Source organism: Ranitomeya imitator, chromosome 1 (genome assembly GCF_032444005.1).
Source record: "Ranitomeya imitator isolate aRanImi1 chromosome 1, aRanImi1.pri, whole genome shotgun sequence".
In the NCBI taxonomy this organism is placed as follows: Eukaryota; Metazoa; Chordata; class Amphibia; order Anura; family Dendrobatidae; genus Ranitomeya; species Ranitomeya imitator.
The window spans coordinates 1,127,534,423-1,127,558,535 of NC_091282.1; the positions used below are offsets into that span (position 1 = coordinate 1,127,534,423).

The 24,113-nt window shown below is 47.4% G+C and overlaps 1 protein-coding gene across 1 annotated transcript in view; it reads left to right on the forward strand.

Annotated features, from left to right (window-relative positions):
• The first annotated feature begins 11,875 nt into the window (after nucleotides 1-11,875).
• The window catches only part of CHIC2 (cysteine rich hydrophobic domain 2), a 54,964-nt gene continuing 42,726 nt past the window's right edge, over nucleotides 11,876-24,113 (forward strand). The window contains exon 1 of the mRNA XM_069744471.1: nucleotides 11,876-12,260. Within this exon, the coding sequence (XP_069600572.1) occupies nucleotides 12,139-12,260 (122 nt within the window). The 5' untranslated portion in view covers nucleotides 11,876-12,138. The remainder of the gene's footprint in view (nucleotides 12,261-24,113) is intronic.

A 24,113-nucleotide genomic window follows, 5' to 3' on the forward strand; every position in this document is an offset into this window, starting at 1 on the left:
TTAATGTATCTGTAAAAATCTGATGCCATATTGGTGATCCATATGAAGATGGTCCATATGCTGGTGGTCCGTATACTGGTGTTCCATATAAAGATGGTTTGTATGTTGTTGGCCCGCATACTTATGGTCCATATACTGGTGTTCCATATCCTGGTGGTCAGCATACTGATGGTCCGTATACTGGTGTTCCGTATCTTGGTGGTCCGTATACTGATGGTTCATATGGCATCTGATTTTTTTGTCACACCCATCAAATTTCAGAGTGAAATCGTAGCATGCCCAATACAGCTGAGAAAACAATACACAGATCTGCAAGGCCTCATTATAACATTGGTCTGAGAGCAATCCGATTTTTTTTAATCAAATTGCATTTATCCGAGTTATATGCCAGTGTGAGCGCGGCCTTACAGAGATAAGTGTGCCCCATTCTGCCGATCAGTGCAGGTCCCAGCTGATCGACACAGATCACCTTGGATAGGTGATAAAGGGGTCGTCTGATGAAAACAAGTTCTCTATTCATACATGGAAGCATCGTTATAAGATCCAGTTTCCCCTCATAGTGATATTTTAGTATTCTTGACACCAGCGGTGGCCAATTTAATTTCCCGAGGGGCCACACTAGAGTCTGTGACTGTTGTGGAGGCCAAAACAATAGGCTGAAATTCTGCTCAATATTAATATAATTACTACTATTTTTTATTAGTTGTACTACTTAAAGGGAACCTGTCACCCCGAAAATCGCGGGTGAGGTAAGCCCACCGGCATCAGGGGCTTATCTACAGCATTCTGTAATGCTGTAGATAAGCCCCCGATGTTACCTGAAAGAGGAGAAAAAGACGTTATATTATACTCACCCAGAGGCGGTCCCGCTGCTGGTCAGGTCGGATGGGTGTCTCCGGTCTGCTGCAGCGCCTCCCATCTTCATTACAAGACGTCCTCTTCTGATCTTCAGCCACGGCTCTGGCGTACTTTGCTCTGCCCTGTTGAGGGCAGACAAAGTACTGCAGTGCGCAGGCGCCGGGCCTCTGACCTTTCCGGCGCCTGCGCACTGCAGTACTATCCTCTGCCCTCAAGAGGGTAGAGCAAAGTACGCCTGCGCCTTTAATACTGAGTAGAATTAATTCCACTGACTCGCTGCTACATGTTACGATAGGGATTATTGTCACTTGTTTCTTTTCTTGTAGCAGAGAATCAGCTCCATATACTTCACTGCTTTTTATAAAATCTATAAATCATTTGCTCCCGTTATTCAGCCATTGTACCTTGAAAACCAGCTACACACAGTAAGATGTCCCCACAGCCCTCCTACACAGTACAATGCCACAACGTACGATGCCCCCACAGTGTCAGCCACACACAGTATAATGCCACAAGGTAGGATGCCCCCACAATGTTCCCACAGCCCCAGCCACACACAGTAAGATGCCCCCACAGCCCTCCCAGAGTACAATGCCACAACGTACAATGCCCCCACAACGCACGGTGCTCCCACAGCCCCACAGTACAATGCCACAAGGTAGGATGCCCTCACAATGTTCCCACAGCCCCAGCCACGATGCTCCCACAGCCACACACAGTACGATGCCCCCACAACGCACGATGTTCCCACAGCCCCAGCCACACACAGTAAGATGCCCCCACAGCCCTCCCAGAGTACAATGCCACAACATACGATGCTCCCACAGCCACACACAGTACGATGCCCCCACAACGCACGATGCTCCCACAGCCACACACAGAACGATGCCCCCACAACGCACGATGTTCCCACAGCCCCAGCCACACACAGTAAGATGCCCCCACAGCCCTCCCAGAGTACAATGCCACAACTTTAGCCAATTCATTATCCCCCTGCCTTTATGATGCTGCTAAAACAAAGAACTCCTCTACTTGGTTGTCCACCACAGGGTTTTTCAGGTGCAGGCAATTTCCCTGCAAAACATGTTTACGCTCCAAGAAAACATCTGTTTTTTTCCTGCTCAAAAAATCAAAAGAAGTTTAAAATACAAAATGTTCTCAATTGTTACTCAGATCATGTAGTATACATAATAGAATGTTCATCATGTGAACTATTATATGTGGGTTCTACAATCAGAAGATTAAAAGACAGGATCAGGGAGCACCTTTATGATATTACCCAGCCCACAACTCGTCATGTATCTAATGCATCCAACCATTTCATAAAAATCGCACAACTGACAAATTGCACACTTTCGTGCATTTGCAATAAAACAAGTGCATAGAAATATACGTGGTGGAGATAGAGAAAAGACATTGCGGGATAGGGAAGCTTTTTGGATTTGCCTATTAAGCACTCGAGTACCTCTGGGTTTGAACTTGAAGAAGGAAATTATGTTGCATTATTGATTGATCATAGTTAACATTATTTGTATATGTTATGCACATTTGTAATTGAATGTGGTGTTTTTTTTTGTGGGTGTTTTTTTTCTTTTTGTGCACTTTGCATTGCATGTCATGCTATTCAAGTGTTAATTTCATTCTGTGGAGCAATCATTTTCACTCTCTTCCCCACCTGTTTGGGGCATATTTTAACTTTTGGCAAGACTGCTCATTGTGAAACTGAGGACTAAGAGCACTATACGTGTTCGAAACGCGTCCAGTTATTCAAGACATTCCTTCCTCCAGTATGCACTGGTTTGTCAAGCAGCTTACTTTTTAAATTTGTCCAAATAAAGACTTTTGATTTTATTTCCTGAGCTGAATACCTTCATTTTCATGCTGATGTAAAGTAGACATGTGGGAAATGTTATTTATTAACTATTGTGTGTGACATATCTCTCTGATTTAAGGGCATAAAAATTAAGTTTGAAAATTGGGAAATTTTATAAATTTTCGCCATATTTCCATTTTTTTCATAAATAAACACAAGTCATATCGAAGAAATTTTACCATTAACGTGAAGTACAATATGTCACGAAAAAACAGTCTCAAAATCAGCGGGAGCATTTAAAGCGTTCCAGAGTTATAAAGTGACAGTGGTCAGAATTGTAAAAATTGGCCTGGTCATTAAGTACAACATTGGCTCTGTCACTAAGGGGTGAAACGCGTTGCTATGCGGTCTCTGCAATTTATATATTTCCTACAAAGACTCATGGAGTAATGTCCACATTAAATGAATAATAGAAATAGCTTTAAGTCAAAAAATACAACAAACTAATAACACAGAAAAATGACATGTTAAAAACAGCTTATCAAGGACAAAGTACACACAAAGGGGGTCTTCATGCGTTAAGCCACATGAACCGGCAGACACTGAGTATATGTAAGGCTAGCAAACAGGAAAAGATCTATCCAGTAGTATCGCTAAAGTGCATAGTGCATTCAAATAAAGTGCCAAAGTGAACATTTGGTTCTGATAACCATAACCTAGCGTACCTCAAAATATATCTAGAGGGCAGGCGAGCGGGACAGGAGGAAGTGTGCACAAATAAAGGTTAAATAAACCACAGTAACAGTCTAAGATTAGATATATCACTACTTATAACCATCAATGGGAAACCATACGTAGCATCATGAGTAGACACTAGTCAATTCTTAGGACCGACTCCACGCTTGCCAGACATCTTTCCGACACACCTCTTATGACTGCAAGACGTGGGAAAATTTGAAAGACATCTTGGTGAGGAGCCACTACGTGGCTAAAGAACCTAGACTATTTGGGGCAGGCAAGGGGAAGTGGGGATTTAATCCCTGTGGGGATTGCCTTGCCTGTCACAATCATGTATGTGCCACGTCCTTCACCTCTGCCGACGGTAAAAGGACATTTAAAATTACGGACTACATTTCATGTAGCACTACCCACGTGGTTTATATGGCGAAATGTCCATGCAATATGTTCTATATTGGTTTGACATCACGTGAATTGCGTGTTCGCACGCGTGAGCACGTGAGGGACATTCTAGCTGCGGGAGAGGTGGACCACTTGGCACAATTAAAGACAATCCCTCGCCATTTTAAGTTATACCACAAATGTAATCCGAAAGGTCTTAAAATACATGGCATTGATCTAGTGAGATGTGGTATCAGGGGTGGAGACTGGAGCCGTACGCTGGATCAGATTGAATGTAGGTGGATAACCACTCTAGATACTATGACTCCGATAGGCCTGAATGAGCAGTTAGGGTATGTTCACACGTTCCTGATTTCCATCCTTTTTTTCAGGACTAAAAACCGCAGCTCTTTGCAGAAAACGCAGGTCCTTTTTTTGGTGCTTTTTTGGTGCGTTTTTTGATGCGTTTTATTATGCAGTTTTCTATGCAGAGTCTGTGTGTTTTCTAGGAAGTTTTTTAGGGTTAAAATGGCTGAAAATACCCTAACCCCTAACCCTACCCCTAACCCTATTCTAACCTTAGTGGAAAAAAAAAAAATTCTTAATTTTTTTATTGTCCCTACCTATGGGGGTGACAAAGGTGGGGGGATGTCATTTACTATTTTTTTTATTTTGATCACTGAGATATAACCTATCTCAGTGATCAAAATGCACTTTGGAACGAATCTGCCGGCCGATTCGGCGGGCGCACTGTGCATGCGCCCGCCATTTTGCAAGATGGCGGCGCCCAGGGAGAAGACGGCCGGACGGACACCGGGAGTCCCGGTAAGTATAAGGGGGGGAGATTAGGGCACGGGGGGGCATCGGAGCACGGGGGGCATCGGAGCACGGGGGGGGGCATCGGAGCATGGGGGGGTGGGATCGGGGCAGCCACACTCCGCCCACGCACTTCCGCCCGCTTCCCCGCACTTCCTGCTGCAGCGGTTCGGCACCACAAACCGCAATAAAACCCGCAGATATATTTTTGATCTGCGGGTTTTACTGCGGGTTTGACCTCACAATGGAGGTCTATGGGTGCAGAACCGCAGCGGCTCCGAAAAAAGAAGTGACATGGTACTTCTTTTTTCCCGCAGCTATTCAGCGCGGCTTTTTTTCTGAATTTCAGGATCGTGTGCACAGTGGTTCCTGTTTTCCATAGGGTACATTGTACTGTACCCTGCATGGAAAACAGCTGCGGAACCACAGCGGCAAAAACGCTGCGGTTCCGCAGAAAAAAAACGCACTGTGTGAACATGGCCTTAAGCTTTTCCCCTTTCTTATAAGTTTTCGGTGATATCTCCATGTTTTGGATTTTAAGTGTGTGTGTTTTTATTTTTTAGTATTTGTCTTATCTAATTTTGCGATCAAGCCTCTAATCCTTCATCCTTTTGGAAATCCGAATGTATGGTTCCGGATCAAGAAGTGTGCCTTTTCCATCAGATGCCAGGACCATCTACTTGTCGTATGCAATTATGGAATTTACTTATTCTCATCTGATGGACACACAAATGCAGAGATTTCGTATGTGTACTGTGTCTGAACCCCTTTATATCTTTTTTTATTGAGTTTGATTTGACTACAATTTTGAAATCTGCGGACTTTATGCATCTGCTCCCGCATTTGCTATCACATGACAAACCCCGGAACATAGAGCTCCTTCCTTATATAAAAAAAAGGAGGAGAACCGAGAGCATATAGTGATGGTATAAATAAGACAAACTTTATTAGTACAAAAAATTAAAACTATGGACATCAGTAATGGTCACAATGTATACCACAATGAAGCATCGAAAGGGGGGAAAAAACCCTTGAACACCTCACATCTCACCACCCTAATATAAAATATAGAATGCACAAAATATGAACGGCACTAGGTGTTATCGCAGCAGGCGGTGTAGCCGCAGCCTGAGGATTCCACTGCAAGACTCCTATAGCACGTATATAGTCTGCAATGTTCGGGTGGTGCTCAGCATAAAAAGCAGTGAACAAATATCCAAGGAGAAAAAGGAAAATGCGGCACTCACCCAGGTAGATTGCGAATCAAAGTCCTTTATTCATCATAACGTAACAACGGACATAGTAAGGAGAGGCGGCTGGGAGAGATCAGCGGTGCGGGGAGAAAGAACAGGACTACGATCGTTTCGCGCTTGTGCGCTTCCACGGGTCCATCATAAAATATAGAATGATGATGGTACGACAAAAAGCGGTAAGCAACATATAGTAAAGAGAAAATATACAAGGGGGAGGGGGGTCGCAACAGCAACAGGGCCTAGCGGAAGATAAAAGGCAAGTGCACACTGACAACTAGGGTGACCCTTGTAACAGCGGCGGCATCCAACCCCAATAGGACAATGCCGTGCGCAGGACCCAGCCAGAAGTGAAAAGCAGGTGCACACTGACAACCAACACAACCCCTGTGATAGCGGTAAGGCTAAAGCTATATATAGCGTACCGTGTGGTAAAAAGTAATGGCATGAGATGAAAAACGTAACAGCTATACTGGTACCTAGCACAGGAAGTGGAGCCAGTGCGCCCTACTGGCTGGGATAGCCCCTGCAACAGAAAAAATATCTAAGTAGTATGCTTACCAATGTGGATGGGGGAAAGAGGAGAAGGTCCCGCCGGTGAGAACACCCCGACGCGCGTTTTGCCGCTTCCTCAAGGATTTATACCATCACTATATGCTCTCGGTTCTCCTCCTTTTTTTGTATTCATTTTTCGGAGCGATTATATTTATTATCTGGGTTATTACCGTATACACTAGTACTCTTCCCCAGATTTTGTTGATATGTTTTCGGAATTTCGGTTGGCACTCCTTCCTTATATATAGGTGTTCTTTCTATTTCCCCTTTGTTGTGTCTTCCATGGCATACCTAGGCATGTGCGCATGCCTGCGGTGCCCGTGTCCTCGGCGCATCTCTCCGGCTTCCGTCAGTGACGCGGCAGGTCTGGGACGTCACAAGGGATTTCCCTCTGACCGTCTGTGTCACATAGGAGGCTTGGGGGAGTGGCGCCCATATGGGACCCGGGATCAAGCGCGCATGCGCCCCCGATGCCGGACACCTGGAGAATGTCGTTATAAGGGTGGAGGGTTTTTGGGTCACACACAGCCACAGTCCCCCGAGGAAGCCCACGCGAAACGCGCGTCGGGACTGTCTGGACGCACACACTGACGGCCTTATATGGGTAAGCAGGTTTTGATCTTTCTGGTCTGGTGAAGCGGTGGGTATACTATGTGATCAGGGGGCAGAATGCTCAGAACAGCACAGCTTTGTGCACACTTCCTCCTGTCCCGCCCGCCTGCCCTCTAGATATATTTTGAGGTACGCTAGGTTATGGTTATCAGAACCAAATGTTCACTTTGGCACTTTATTTGAATGCACTATGCACTTTAGCGATACTACTGGATAGATCTTTTCCTGTTTGCTAGCCTTACATATACTCAGTGTCTGCCGGTTCATGTGGCTTAACGCATGAAGACCCCCTTTGTGTGTACTTTGTCCATGATAAGCTGTTTTTAACATGTCATTTTTCTGTAACATAGTAACATAGTTAGTAAGGCCGAAAAAAGACATTTGTCCATCCAGTTCAGCCTATATTCCGTCATAATAAATCCCCAGATCTACGTCCTTCTACAGAACCTAATTGTATGATACAATATTGTTCTGCTCCAGGAAGACATCCAGGCCTCTCTTGAACCCCTCGACTGAGTTCGCCATCACCACCTCCTCAGGCAAGCAATTCCAGATTCTCACTGCCCTAACAGTAAAGAATCCTCTTCTATGTTGGTGGAAAAACCTTCTCTCCTCCAGACGCAAAGAATGCCCCCTTGTGCCCGTCACCTTCCTTGGTATAAACAGATCCTCAGCGAGATATTTGTATTGTCCCCTTATATACTTATACATGGTTATTAGATCGCCCCTCAGTCGTCTTTTTTCTAGACTAAATAATCCTAATTTCACTAATCTATCTGGGTATTGTAGTTCTCCCATCCCCTTTATTAATTTTGTTGCCCTCCTTTGTACTCTCTCTAGTTCCATTATATCCTTCCTGAGCACCGGTGCCCAAAACTGGACACAGTACTCCATGTGCGGTCTAACTAGGGATTTGTACAGAGGCAGTATAATGCTCTCATCATGTGTATCCAGACCTCTTTTAATGCACCCCATGATCCTGTTTGCTTTGGCAGCTGCTGCCTGGCACTGGCTGCTCCAGGTAAGTTTATCATTAACTAGGATCCCCAAGTCCTTCTCCCTGTCAGATTTACCCAGTGGTTTCCCATTCAGTGTGTAATGGTGATATTGATTCCTTCTTCCCATGTGTATAACCTTACATTTATCATTGTTAAACCTCATCTGCCACCTTTCAGCCCAAGTTTCCAACTTATCCAGATCCATCTGTAGCAGAATACTATCTTCTCTTGTATTAACTGCTTTACATAGTTTTGTATCATCTGCAAATATCAATATTTTACTGTGTAAACCTTCTACCAGATCATTAATGAATATGTTGAAGAGAACAGGTCCCAATACTGACCCCTGCGGTACCCCACTGGTCACAGCGACCCAGTTAGAGACTATACCATTTATAACCACCCTCTGCTTTCTATCACTAAGCCAGTTACTAACCCATTTACACACATTTTCCCCCAGACCAAGCATTCTCATTTTGTGTACCAACCTCTTGTGCGGCACGGTATCAAACGCTTTGGAAAAATCGAGATATACCACGTCCAATGACTCACCGTGGTCCAGTCTATAGCTTACCTCTTCATAAAAACTGATTAGATTGGTTTGACAGGAGCGATTTCTCATAAACCCATGCTGATATGGAGTTAAACAGTTATTCTCATTGAGGTAATCCAGAATAACATCCCTCAGAAACCCTTCAAATATTTTACCAACAATAGAGGTTAGACTTACTGGCCTTACTGGCGCCAATCCTGCGGAACAGACCCTGTCGCTATAGAGTCCCTAAAAATAAGAAATAATGGTTTATCTATTACATTACTTAGTTCTCTTAGTACTCGTGGGTGTATGCCATCCGGACCCGGAGATTTATCTATTTTAATCTTATTTAGCCGGTTTCGCACCTCTTCTTGGGTTAGATTGGTGACCCTTAATATAGGTTTTTCATTGTTTCTTGGGATTTCACCTAGCATTTCATTTTCCACCGTGAATACCGTGGAGAAGAAGGTGTTTAATATGTTAGCTTTTTCCTCGTCATCTACAACCATTCTTTCCTCACTATTTTTTAAGGGGCCTACATTTTCAGTTTTTATTCTTTTACTATTGATATAGTTGAAGAACAGTTTGGGATTAGTTTTACTCTCCTTAGCAATGTGCTTCTCTGTTTCCTTTTTGGCAGCTTTAATTAGTTTTTTAGATAAAGTATTTTTCTCCCTATAGTTTTTTAGAGCTTCAATGGTGCCATCCTGCTTTAGTAGTGCAAATGCTTTCTTTTTACTGTTAATTGCCTGTCTTACTTCTTTGTTTAGCCACATTGGGTTTTTCCTATTTCTAGTCCTTTTATTCCCACAAGGTATAAACCGCTTACACTGCCTATTTAGGATGTTCTTAAACATTTCCCAATTATTATCTGTATTCTTATTTCTGAGGATATTGTCCCAGTCTACCAGATTAAGGGCATCTCTAAGCTGTTCAAACTTTGCCTTCCTAAAGTTCAGTGTTTTTGTGACTCCCTGACAAGTCCCCCTAGTGAAAGACAGGTGAAACTGCACAATATTGTGGTCGCTATTTCCTAGATGCCCGACCACCTGCAGATTTGTTATTCTGTCAGGTCTATTAGATAGTATTAGGTCTAAAAGTGCTGCTCCTCTGGTTGGATTCTGCACCAATTGTGAAAGATAATTTTTCTTGGTTATTAGCAGAAACCTGTTGCTTTTATGGGTTTCACAGGTTTCTGTTTCCCAGTTAATATCCGGGTAGTTAAAGTCCCCCATAACCAGGACCTCATGTGTTATGTGTTATGAGGTTTGTTGTATTTTTTGACTTTGTTAATTTTGTGAATAAAGCTATTTCTATTATTCATTTAATGTGGACATTACTCCATGATTCTTTGTAGGAAATATGTAGTTGGGAGTGTCCGTGATCAATATGATCATGTCCTTGTCATAGAGGTATTATACCCTAATTGACTTGAAATATGTATCAGTGGATTCTGTTTATATCTCTGCAATTTAGCACGTTTTGATTTTTTTTATCTCTTTTTCAATAAATTTTGTCATTTCCGAGAAGCTGGATTTTCTTTATATTTTATTTCCATTTGGTCCTAGGGATTTAGTGCTTCTGTACGCCTAGAGCTTGGGTAAGCTGTTTTTTTCTATTTTATGTACAAGGGAGTTATATCACCCCATTTACCTTGCAGCAAACCAGTATGTATGATCTCCCCCTTCATGACCCCTTCCCTGCACAGCCCCTCATCATCACCCCCCCTTCTCCACACAACCCCTCATCTCTCCTCCCCACACAGCCCCTGAACATCCCTACTCCCCACAGCCCCTCATCATCCCTTCTCCCCACAGCCCCTCATCATCCCATTCCCCACACAGCCCCTCATCATCCCCCCATTCCCCACACAGCCCCTCATCACCCCCTCTTCCCTACACAGCCCCTCATCACCCCCCTCTTCCCTACACAGCCCCTCATCACCCCCTCTTCCCTACACAGCCCCTCATCACCCTCTTCCCTACACAGCCCTTCACCATCCCCCCAGTCTCCACATCCCCTCATCATCCCCTCCATTCCCCACACAGCCCCTCATCATCCCCTCCTCCCCACAGCCCCTCTCATCACCTCCTTCTCCCTACAGCCCCTCATCATCACCACCTTCTCCTCACAGCCCCTCATCATCCCCTCCTTCTCCCCACAGCCCCTCATTATCCCCCTTCTCTCCACAGCCCCTCATCCCCCCTCCTTCTCCCCACAGCCCCTCATTATCCCCCTTCTCTCCACAGCCCCTCATCCACCCTTCTCCCCCACAGCCCCTCTCATCACCTCCTTCTCCCTACAGCCCCTCATCCCCCCTCCTTCTCCCCACAGCCCCTCATCATCCCCTCCTCCCCACAGCCCCTCTCATCACCTCCTTCTCCCTACAGCCCCTCATCATCACCACCTTCTCCTCACAGCCCCTCATCATCCCCTCCTTCTCCCCACAGCCCCTCATCATCCCCCTTCTCCCCACAGCCCCTCATTATCCCCCTTCTCTCCACAGCCCCTTATCCCCCCTCCTTCTCCCCACAGCCCCTCATCCCCCTCCTTCTCCCCACAGCCCCTCATCATCCCCCTTCTCTCCACAGCCCCTCATCCACCCTTCTCCCCCACAGCCCCTCATCATTCCCTCCTTCTCCCCACAGCCCCCCTCCTTCTCCCCACAGCCCCTCATCCCCCCTCCTTCTCCCCCACAGCCCCTCATCATTCCCTCCTTCTCCCCACAGCCCCTCATCCCCCCTCCTTCTCCCCACAGCCCCTCATTATCCCTTCTCTCCACAGCCCCTCATCCACCCTTCTCCCCCACAGCCCCTCATCATTCCCTCCTTCTCCCCACAGCCCCCCTCCTTCTCCCCACAGCCCCTCATCCCCCCTCCTTCTCCCCCACAGCCCCTCATCCCCCCTCCTTCTCCCCACAGCCCCTCATTATCCCTTCTCTCCACAGCCCCTCATCCACCCTTCTCCCCCACAGCCCCTCATCATTCCCTCCTTCTCCCCACAGCCCCTCATCCCCCCTCCTTCTCCCCACAGCCCCTCATTATCCTCCTTCTCTCCACAGCCCCTCATCCACCCTTCTCCCCCACAGCCCCTCATCATTCCCTCCTTCTCCCCACAGCCCCTCATCCCCCCTCCTTCTCCCCACAGCCCCTCATCCCCCCTCCTTCTCCCCACAGCCCCTCATCATCCCCTCCCTCTCCCCATAGCCCCTCATCATCCCCCTTCCCTAAATGAGTCCTGTGTCCTCATTCCCATTTGCACAAGAGTCCATGGAGCAGCCCCTCGGTCCTCTCCTCACACCTCCATGGTGCAGCCCCTCGGTCCTCTCCTCACAGGGTTCCATGGAGCAGCCCCTCATTTCCTGCTTGTTTTCTCCTCCAGCAGCCTCAGCAGCAAAACGCAGCTTCCTGCTGTCCAGTCTTCAGTGGACTCAGGGAAGCCCCGCCCCTTCCGGTGACATCTTACCTCAAGAAATCAACTCCGTTCTAGTCACTGCCGGGTATGGCGGCCTTAGCTTCCTGGTAACGGCAACGGGGACAAGGTAGAAGAGAGCAGCGGCGCCCCACCGCCCGGCTGTGGAGAATGGCGGATTTTGATGAGATTTACGAAGAGGAAGAAGAAGACGAGGAGCGAGCGCTGGAGGAGCAGCTGCTGAAATACGCCCCGGACCCGGTGGTTGTGCGGGGATGTGGGCACGTCACAGTGTAAGTCTGGAGAGGGCAGTGGGGTAGGACGGGGGGAAGCACATGTAACGGAGCCGGTACCGAGCAGGCAGGAGCCGGAGAGAGTGTGGTGTGCGATGTGCCGGCATAATGCGGGCAGGAGAGAGGGGAGCACAGCTAAGGGGGCAGGAGAGAGGGGAGCCCAGCACAGGGGGCAGGAGAGAGGGGAGCCCAGCACAGGGGGCAGGAGAGAGGGGAGCACAGCACAGGGGGCAGGCAGGAGAGAGGGGAGCCCAGCACAGGGGGCAGGCAGGAGAGAGGGGAGCCCAGCACAGGGGGCAGGAGAGAGGGGAGCCCAGCACAGGGGGCAGGCAGGAGAGAGGGGAGCCCAGCACAGGGGGCAGGAGAGAGGGGAGCCCAGCACAGGGGGCAGGCAGGAGAGAGGGGAGCCCAGCACAGGGGGCAGGAGAGAGGGGAGCCCAGCACAGGGGGCAGGAGAGAGGGGAGCCCAGCACAGGGGGCAGGAGAGAGGGGAGCCCAGCACAGGGGGCAGGAGAGAGGGGAGCCCAGCACAGGGGGCAGGAGAGAGGGGAGCCCAGCACAGGGGGCAGGAGAGAGGGGAGCCCAGCACAGGGGGCAGGAGAGAGGGGAGCCCAGCACAGGGGGCAGGAGAGAGGGGAGCACAGCACAGGGGGCAGGAGAGAGGGGAGCCCAGCACAGGGGGCAGGCAGGAGAGAGGGGAGCCCAGCACAGGGGGCAGGAGAGAGGGGAGCCCAGCACAGGGGGCAGGCAGGAGAGAGGGGAGCACAGCACAGGGGGCAGGCAGGAGAGAAGGGAGCCCAGCACAGGGGGCAGGCAGGAGAGAGGGGAGCCCAGCACAAGGGGCAGGCAGGAGAGAGGGGAGCCCAGCACAGGGGAAGGGAGGGGAGGCCAGCACAGGGGGCAGGCAGGAGAGAAGGGAGCCCAGCACAAGAAGCAGGCAGGGGAGAGGGGAGCCCAGCACAGGGGAAGGGAGGGGAGCACAGCACAAGAAGCAGGCAGGGGAGAGGGGAGTACGGGGCAGGTAGGTATGTCCACCTTGCAACAGCCTGAAGGTAGCCATGGGCATCTCTGCCCCCTCCTCAGTATCTCATCACCAGCAGTAAGGAGGCACACACGTTACACACATGTAACACATACACGTCATGCACGTGGGACAGGTGCACACACGCACGTAACATGACATGCACATGACACATACGTGATACACACGCTCATGTTTTGCACATGGCATGTCGCACGCCCATTCACACTGGTCTCGCTAACACACACACACACCTGACGAGAGCCCCCATCACAGGCTGCAAGAAATTAGACATGTTTCTTTCCAGCCTATGATGAGCTGCATCTTCTCACTTGTTTCTATATATACATGAACACACACTTGCTGCACCCCATATTTTATATCACTTTATGAAGGAACTTACAGGTATGTGAGATTGGGGGCTGCCTGATGAGATCTAACAGTTGGTGAAGAAGGAAATGGTAATGTGGTGATTGTCAGATTGTATTGTTACTTCTGCTTGGACACTGGTATCTCTGTTGCATACCCTAGATCTGTGTTTCCCAAACTCCAGTCCTCACGGACCCCACAGGTCATATTCTCAGGATTTCAAGCCCTCAGGAATTCTCTCACCTGTGCAACACTATGAAAGTCCTGAAAACATGACCTGTGGAGTCCGTGAGGACTGGAGTTTGGGAAACACTGCCCTAGATCAATTCAAGCACCGTTTATTTTATTTTTATTTCAGACCTGGAGTGGTGCAACTAATGTAAATTCCTTCCCCCTAGTCTTATACTTGGGCTGGGTTCACACTAGTGACCCGTTTAACGGACTACGTTACACCGCGGTGTAACGTAGTCCGTTAACGCCGCCATTACTTTCAATGGCGGACGCATCGCTAGCGCACGCCCACAATGGGCGTGCGCTAGCGATGTGCCGTCATTGAGTGACAGACCCAAGACGCGGGCTGCAGCGTTTCCGGGTCCGTCACTTGCGTTAGGGCAGTCCGTTTAATGGATGTGTTGAATGGACTGCACTAATACAGTGTGAACTTAGCCTTACCATCCACCGTCTTCAGCTTTTCCCAACGCCGCTCTGATCCAAATCCGCCATCTTGTGACTGCAACTTCTGACTGACCAGATGTCAGAGTAAGGGTACCGTCACACAGTGGCATTTTGATCGCTACGACGGTACGATCCGTGACGCTCCAGCATCGTAACCATATCGCTCCAGCGTCGTAGACTGCTGTCACACTTTGCAATGTACGACGCTGGAGCGATAATTTCATGACGTATGTGCGATGTAGAAGCCGTTGGTTACTATGCGCACATCGTATACGATATATGTTACACCATGCGATCATGCCGCCACAGCGGGACACTAGACGACGAAAGAAAGTTTCAAACGATCTGCTACGACGTACAATTCTCAGCGGGGTCCCTGATCGCAGGAGCGTGTCACACTGCGATATCGTAACTATATTGCTCGAACGTCACGAATCGTGCCGTCGTAGCGATCAAAATTGCACTGTGTGACGGTACCCTAAGGCCGGCGTATTGCATCCGATGCGAGATCATCGGATGCGATATGCTAATGACACTCGGCTCCTGCTCGCAGCAGAGCAGGAGCCGAGTGTCATGCGTCTGTGCTCCGATTCTCTCGCACAGGGAGGATCGGAGCACAGCTGCGGAGGAGGCGGAGAAACTAATTTCTCCATCTCTTCCATTGCTGAGGTCCACTTACAACGCACATCACTCGGATGATTTGAGTGGTGTGCACTGTCTCACTCGCACCCATAGGCTTATATGGGTGCGAGTGAGCCGAGCGTTTTCCTCGGTCCGAGACAATCGCAGCATGCTGCGATTGTCTCGGACCGAGGAAAACGGCCGACAAAAAGTCGGCTGGTGGGAGCTGCCCCATAGCTTAAAATTGATCCGAGTGCAATTCGATTTTTCACATCTGGCATCCGATTTACCGTATTTTTTGGACTATAAGATGCACCAGACCATAAGACGCACCTAGGTTTTAGAGGAGGATATTAGAAAAAAAATTGAAGCAAAAAAATGTGGTAAATTCTGTACTTAATATCCCCCATCCTGGTATGCATGGTCCCCCTCATCCCCATCCCTACTCTGGTATGCGTGGTCCCCCTCATCCCCATCCAGGTATGCATGGCCCCATCCTTATTCTGGTATGATTGGCCCTAAATACCGCACCTGGTATGCACGCCCCCATCCTTATGATTAGCCCCCACCCACTCATCCCCATCCTGGTATGCACGGCCCCATCAGAAAACATTTAAAATAAAAAAAACAATTATACTTATCTTGCCGGCGCTCCCTCGCAGTGTCCTGTTCCGATGCCAGCAACTGCTTTATGCTTGTAAGCAGCGCTTGGCAGGGACGTCATGTGCTTCTTGCAAGCCGAAGGGCAGCTGCCAGAATAATCAATGCTCTGCATTCCGGGACTGTGTGCGCGCAAAGCAATGAGTATTCATTGCTCTCTAGCGAGCAGTGTCAGCCGGACACTTCCTGCTGTTGCCGGCGGTCACGTGTGAATATTCATTTCTCAAGTAGTGGCACACGGGACCGCCGGCAGCAGGAAGTCTCTGGCTGACACTGCTCGCTAGAGAGCAATGGACACTCACTGCTTTGCGCGCACACAGTCCCGGAATGCAGAGCATTGAGTATTCCGACAGCTGCCCTTCGGCTTGCAAGCAGCACATGACGTCCCTGCCAAGCGCTGCTTACAAGTATAAAGCAGTTGTTGGCATCGTAACAGTATGCTGGGAAGGTAAGTATAATGGTTTGTTTTTTTAATGTTTTCTGATGGAGCCATGCATACCAGGATAAGGAAAGGAAGGTACCAATCATACCAGGACCGGCATGGGGGCCAAACATACCAGGATGCCATCAAGAGAAATGAACATTTATTGCCCTCTACGCCCATGGTCGTAGAATGCAGTGAATTAGCAGCGCACACAGGAGTTAGCCATTCCATTATAGAAAACCACAGGGGTAAAAACGTGCAGAATCCGCACCAGAAATTCCTAAGCCTAATCTGCAACGTGTGCACATAGCCTAAGACGCACCCCCCATTTTCCTCCACATTTTTGGAGGAAAAAAGTGCGTCTTATAGTCAGAAAAATATGGCACATGCGATTGCTATCAGATTGCAACGCGATTTTAGCATGAACTTTTACATAGAGCAATTCTCTGTTGGTTACACACAGTTTTCAAAATCAGACGGCACGTGCATGATCTGAGTGCCGTGCTTATTTATTTTTTTTATCCAAACAAATAACTTTTATTGGCGAGTTCGGCCGATATACGTGGCAAATCGCAGCATGCGGCTTTTTTTTCCCTCTGATTTCAGATGAGAAAAATAATCACAGATGAGCTGTAACTCATAGATTTAGGCCATGTTCACACAGTGCGTTTTTTACTGTGGAACCGCAGCGGTATTGCCGCTGCGGTTCCGCAGCAGTTTTCCATGCAGGGTACATAACAATGTAACCCTATGGAAAACAGTCACTGCTGTGCACATGGTCCGTAATTTCGTTTAAAAAGCCGCGCAGAATAGCTGCGGCAAAAAAGAAGGAGCATGTCACTTCTTTTTCCTGAACCGCAGCGGTTCTGCACCCATAGACCTCCATTGTGAGGTCAAAATCGCAGTAAAACCCGCAGATCAAAAATATATCTGCGGGTTTTACTGCGATTTGATGTGCAGAACCGCTGCAGCAGGAAGTGCGGGGGAGCGGGTGGAAGTGCGTGGGCGGAGTGTGGCTGCCCCCCGTGCTCCGATCCCGCCCCCCCGTGCTCCGATGCCCCCCCCCCCCCAATGCTCCGATGCCCCCCCCCCGTGCCCTAATCTCCCCCCCTTATACTTACCCGGCGTCCCGGTGTCCGTCCGGCCGTCTTCTCCCTGGGCGCCGCCATCTTGCAAAATGGCGGGCGCATGCGCAGTGCGCCCGCCGAATCTGCCGGCCGGCAGATTCGCTCCAAAGTGCATTTTGATCACTGAGATATAACCTATCTCAGTGATCAAAATAAAAAAAATAGTAAATGACACCCCCCCCCCACTTTGTCACCCCCATTGGTAGGGACAATAAAAAAATTAAGAATTTTTTTTTTTTTCACTAAGGTTAGAATAGGGGTAGGGGTAGGGGTAGGGTTAGGGTATTTTCAGCCATTTTAGCCCTAAAAAGCTTCCTAGGAAACACACAGTCTCTGCATAGAAAACTGGATAAAAAAACGCATCAAAAAACGCATCAAAAAAGGACAAAAAAAGGACCAAAAAAAGGACCTGCGTTTTCTGCCAAGAGCTGCAGTTTTTTAAAAAAAACTGTCCTGAAAAAAAAAGGATGGAAATCCTGAACGTGTGAACATACCCTTAGGCTATATGCACATGTTCAGGATTTCTTGCGGAAATTCCCTGAGCAAAACAGGACATTTTCTGCAAGAAATCCGCATGCGTTTTTTGCACGTTTTTTGTGCGGATTTTTCCGCAGGTTCCCAGTGCAATAATGTAGTGGGAAATCCGCAAAATTAATGAACATGCTGCGTTTTTTACCGCAATGCGTTTTTTTTTCACGGAAAAAAATGCATCATGTGCACAAAAATTGCGGAATGCATTCTAAATGATGGGATGCATAATGTATGCATTTTTTTCACATTTTTATAGCGAAGAAACGCGAAAAATCTGCAACGTGTGCACACAGCCTTACATTGACTGGAGTGCAGTCCATTTTTTTTTTCTTTTTAATCGGATTGCACTTGGTCCGTTTTTCTCGCAAATGAGTATGAGCCCTTAGTCTGACAGTCAGAACAAGGCTCTCATAAACTTACATTGAGTTCTTCGTCAAGCAAACACTGGAGAGATCCTGCAGGTCATAACTTGCTGAAGATGATCGGAGCGGTGCTGACAACAGATGAAGATGGCAGCTGGTAAGTGTAATACTGGGGGTAGGCAACTAACATTAGTTATACCACTCCAGAGCTACAGTAAAAAAACTGAAGTGGTGTTTTCAGTTAAAGGTTTTCCCATGGCAAATGTGAGGCACATAGGTCGTCATTTATATGAAAAGTTTATAGATTGCTCTCCAGATGCCATACGTGCTTCTCCATGCCAGTACCGGTGATATGTGTCTGTGTAATACTTGCAAGATTAGTGAAAGCAGTCAGAGGGGAGCGCAGAGGAATCGACCCAGGGAAGGGGAGATAAAAGGGAGTTGTCGAGCACCACCGCAGCTCCAGCTGAATACCTCCAAAGGAGGATAAAAGCGTGTGTCAAACAGAAATCAGTCCCAGGAGCACTGAAGGAAACTCAGACAACATATGTCGTTTGCCACAACGCGTTTCAACGGTAAACACCGTCTTCAGGTGGGAGAAGACCTGAAGAAGACGGTGTTTACCGTCGAAATGCGTTGTGGCAAACGACATATGTTGTCTGAGTTTCCTTCAGCGCTCCTGGGACTGATTTCTGTTTGACACATGTGTAATACTTGCGGCACACGTGTGGCAACCGTGTGCTGTATCAAGTACCACATATATCGGCGCCTGGGAAGCAGTGGTACAGTTAGCGCTGTTCCCTGGTGCTGAAGACCACTGTCATCATTCTCCCCTGGTCATAGAGATCAGCACTAGCAGGGGAGAGTGTTGAGTTGTATTCAACTGATAACAGTAAGAGCAGTTGGTGGTTGATGTGACTTTACTGGAAACACACTGACATGCACAGACCCAAGTGAATGGGGTCTACCTGAGTAAGTGTCTCCGGCATGTGTGAAAACTGTCACCACAGGTACCCGGACACACTGACGTCTGAAATAGGCTTTAAAGGAAACCTGTCACCCCCTAAATCGAGGGTGAGCTAAGCCCACCGGCATTAGGGGCTTATCTACAGCATTCTGTAATTCTGTAGATAAGCACCTGATGTATCCTGAAAGATGAGAAAAAGAGGTTAGATTATACTCATCCAGGGGCGGTCCCGCTGCGGTCCGGTCCGATGGGCGTCTCAGTCCTGTCCGGGGCCTCCCATCTTCTTACGATGACTTCCTCTTCTTGTCTCCACGCTGCGGTTCCGGCTGCAGACGTACTTTGTCTGCCCTGTTGAGGGCAGAGCAAAGTACTGCAGTGTGCAGGCGCTGGGCCTCTCTGACCTTTCCCGGCGCCTGCGCACTGCAGTACTTAGCACGTACAGATTGAAAACTCCCAACACTATTCTAGTATTTGCTACAATTCTATCATGTTCAGAAATCCTGTGGTTCATATAACCAGTGCTATAGATTGATACTTTACTTTGTAGCCAACTATTGGTCCACAAGAAGCCTGCCTTACTGGATACAAGGTAACACACACAGCTTAGTGTTTCTTCTGTATTGGTTTGTAGCCTGAAATTGTTGTACTCAGAAACACCAGATCAGTGTCTTGCAAATTGCCTGGCTATTCAGAGGATATGTCATAAATGACTGATAAGTGCAGGTCCAAGAAATAGGATCTGCTGTGGTTCATACAAGCTGGTCTCTAATGTCCACAACTCCTTTCCTTTTTAATTTGTCAGTTATGGAAAACGATGAGCCTTTCAGATATGACTTGGAGATGTTTTGTCTGTCACTTTTAGACATGCATGTCTGGCTCTCATTTGGAGACTGAGCAGAGGAGTACAAGCTCACAAACGATCTACACGTGTTTCTGCCCCCTCATTTAAAGAGCATATCCTGGACATTAAAGAAAAATGCGCTTAAGCACTAAACAGGCATGTAGTTGCCAACAGAGGCAACTATCTGTCTGTTGTACCTGGCGACAGTCACTGACTGCTCCTGTCAGAGATTCAGCTGCTCCCTGTGAATAGAACAGCAGTTTCTCTTCCTGTTGACATATTTTGACTACTGGCGTCATGCTGATTGACAGCTTTCGGTTTCCCCCAATTGCAGGAAGCCATCTGTCAATCAGCATGACACCAGTAATCCCACCCTTTCTACAGGAAAAGAAACTGCTAATCTATTGAAGTGACATCAGCGGAAGTCTGTGACCGCTCTGTGCTGGCGGGGAACGGCACCAGGCACAACATGCAGGTAAGTAGCAATTACCTGCCAATTAATGCAGCTGCACATTTTATTTATTTTTAAAGTCCTGAATATCCCCTTTAAGTTATGAGTTTGAGGTTTTACCACTTGGACCTCCTCCAATTGAAACTTGGGATGTGTCAGAGTAATGATGTGCACATTTTAAACATACAGTGGGTACGGAAAATATTCAGACCCCTTTAAATTTTTCACTGTTTGTTTCATTGCAGCCATTTGGTAAATTCAAAAAAGTTCATTTTTGTTCTCATTAATGTACACTCTGCACCCCATCTTGACTGAAAAAACAAACAAACAAGTAGTGAGTAGAAGCACCCTTTTGAGCCAGTACAGCCATGAGTTTTCTTGGGAATGATACAACAAGTTTTTCACACCTGGATTTGGGGATTTGCCATTCTTCCTTGCAGATCCTCTCCAGTTCCGTCAGGTTGGATGGTGATCGTTGGTGGACAGCCATTTTCAGGTCTCTCAAGAGATGCTCAATTGGGTTTGTCAAGGCTCTGGCTGGGCCAGTCAAGAATGGTCACAGAGTTGTTCTGAAGCCATTCCTTTGATATTTTAGCTATGTGCTTAGGGTCATTGTCTTGTTGGAAGGTGAACCTTCGGCCAAGTGTGAGGTCCAGAGCACTCTGGAAGAGGTTTTCATCCAGGATATCTCTGTACTTGGCCGCTGTGAAGGATTACCCCTTCCTCCCACGTCACCAATCCGTGACGTCACTACACAGGTCCAGCTCTCCGGCGCCCCCTTTGTCTCTCAGGTCAGTAAAGGGACTGCACCTAGAGCAAATGGCCGCCGGGGAGACTGCCCTGTTACCCACCCTGGGTATTCTAAGATTCGCAATCAGAGTAAAAGGATCAGCCCAAAATTAATTTATGATTTAATTGCCTTAAGGGCGCACTAGATAATTACAAGAAATATACAATCACAATATATCAAGAGTTACAGTCAGAGTACAATATAACAACAATAATACAAGGCTTAAAGGTATAAAGCTGGAGGTCAATTTACCAGGTCGAAGGTCGCTTGTGGAAGCCGGGGGGCATAGCATTCCGCAGGTCCAAAAACGTAGTTGCCGGGCAGCCCCCAGAAAGCATGTGCTTGCTCCCCTCTGGCTGGCATACCCTGTTCCTTAAGATGTCATCATCATCATCTTCTTCTGTGGAGTGAGACCCTCCCAGTGACCTCAGCTTCTTCTTATACCTGGCTGAGCCCCCCTGCCTGCAGCTGGGGGGCTTAGCAATCTCCACCCCCTCTGTCTCCCTGCAAGATTTATTCCAATATCTAATAAATGGGATAACTTCTCTCAGGATGATCGGATCAGCACACGGGCAGTACCAGCGCCTGTGGTTTGTTCTGCCGGTCGTACTGGGATCAAACCTGGACCCATTCGGTCCCTGTGGGAGGCTGATCCCTATATCTCGGGTTTCAGACCGTCCACCGTCACGGGAGTCACACTGTTGGATGTACAATTTCTTTAGGGTAAGGAGAATATTTTTTATGAGCCTGTACCTCGGACGATGCGTCCATAATTCACAATTCCATGTTGGAGACGGTTTGGCTGGGCTGCCATAATAGATGTGTATCCAGTGGCCACTTGGCATGCGTGTTTTAATTAAGCCCCCAAGCATTTCCAAGCCCCCTGGTGGCGTGGTTTCCTCATGGGGCTTTGAACTACCGTCTACAGTTTACACTGAGCTCAGCCCGTTAGCATACTAATAGGAACTCTATTCATTAGCAAAGGTGGGGGCCAGGAGCACTCCTGTGTCCAGGAGACAAAATGGAGTCACGCCAATCTGATAGCATGCCTGTTCCAAGATGGCGGCTGTTCCCTCATCACAGCCGCATTCATGTTTCCTTCAATGGCAACCAGTCGCCCTGTCCCTGCAGCTGAAAAACACCCCTATAGCATGATGCTGCCACCACCATGTTTCACTGTTGGGATTATATTGGGCAGGTGATGAGCAGTGCCTGGTTTTCTCCACACATACCACTTAGAATTATCACCAAAAAGGTCTATCTTCGTCTCATCAGACCAGAGAATCTTATTTCTCATAGTTTGGGAGTCCTTCATGTGTTTTTAGCAAACTCTATGTAGGCTTTCATATGTCTTGCAATGAACAGTGGCTTCCGTCGGGCCACTCTGCCATAAAGGCTCGACTGGTGAAGGCTGCAGTGATAGTTAACTTTGTGGAACTTTCTCCCATCTCCTACTGCATCTCTGGAGCTCAGCCACAGTGATCTTGGGGTTCTTTACCTCTCACCAAAGCTTTTCTCCCACGATTGCTCAGTTTGGCTAGATGGCCAGGTCTAGGAAGACTTCTGGTGGTCCCAAACTTATTCCATTTAAGGATTATGGAGACCACAGTGCTCTTAGGAACGATAAACTTGGCACACACCAATAAGTAGATGCAGTGAACAGAAATTTAATGAGGTATCTTACATACAGTGACGTTTTGGTCTATACACAAGACCTTCATCAAGGTATCTTTAACCCCTTTACCCCCAAGGGTGGTTTGCATGTTATGGACCGGGCCAATTTTTACAATTCTGACCACTGTCCCTTTATGAGGTTATAACTCTGGAACGCTTCAACGGATCCTGGTGATTCTGACATTGTTTTCTTGTGACATATTGTACTTCATGATAGTGGTAAAATTTCTTTGATATTACCTGCGTTTATTTGTGAAAAAAACGGAAATATGGCGAAAATTTCGCAATTTTCCAACTTTGAATTTTTATGCAATTAAATCACAGAGATATGTCACACAAAATACTTAATAAGTAACATTTCCCACATGTCTACTTTACATCAGCACAATTTTGGAACCAAAATTTTTTTTTTGTTAGGGAGTTATAAGGGTTAAAAGTTGACCAGCAATTTCTCATTTTTACAACACCATTTTATTTTAGGGACCACATCTCATTTGAAGTCATTTTGAGGGGTCTATATGATAGAAAATACCCAAGTGTGACACCATTCTAAAAACTGCACCCCTCAAGGTTCTCAAAACCACATTCAGGAAGTTTATTAACCCTTCAGGTGTTTCACAGGAATTTTTGGAATGTTTAAATAAAAATTAACATTTAACTTTTTTTCACAAAAAATTTACTTCAGCTCCAATTTGTTTTATTTTACCAAGGGTTACAGGAGAAAATGGACCCCAAACCTTGTTGTACAATTTGTCCTGAGTACGCCAATACCCCATAAGTGGAGGTAAACCACTGTTTGGGCGCATGACAGATCTTGGAAGCGAAGGAGCGCCAATTTGACTTTTTAATGCAAAATTGACTAGAATTGAGATGGGATGCCATGTTGCGTTTGGAGAGCCCCTGATGTGCCTAAACATTGAAACCCCCCACAAGTGACACCATTTTGGAAAGTAGACCCCCTAAGGAACTTATCTAGAGGTGTGGTGAGCACTTTGACCCACCAAGTGCTTCACAGAAGTTTATAATGCAGAACCTTAAAAATATAAAATAATTTTTGTGAAAAAAAAATGATCTTTTCGCCCCCAATTTTTTATTTTCCCAATGGTAAGAGAAGAAATTGGAACCAAACAGTTGTTGCACAATTTGTCCTGAGTACGCTGATACCCCATATGTGGGGGTAAACCACTGTTTGGGCGCATGGGAGAGCTCGGAAGGGAAGGAGCGCCGTTTGACCTTTCAATGCAAAATTGACTAGAATTGAGATGGGATGCCATGTTGCGTTTGGAGAGCCCCTGATGTGCCTAAACATTGAAACCCCCCACAAGTGACACCATTTTGGA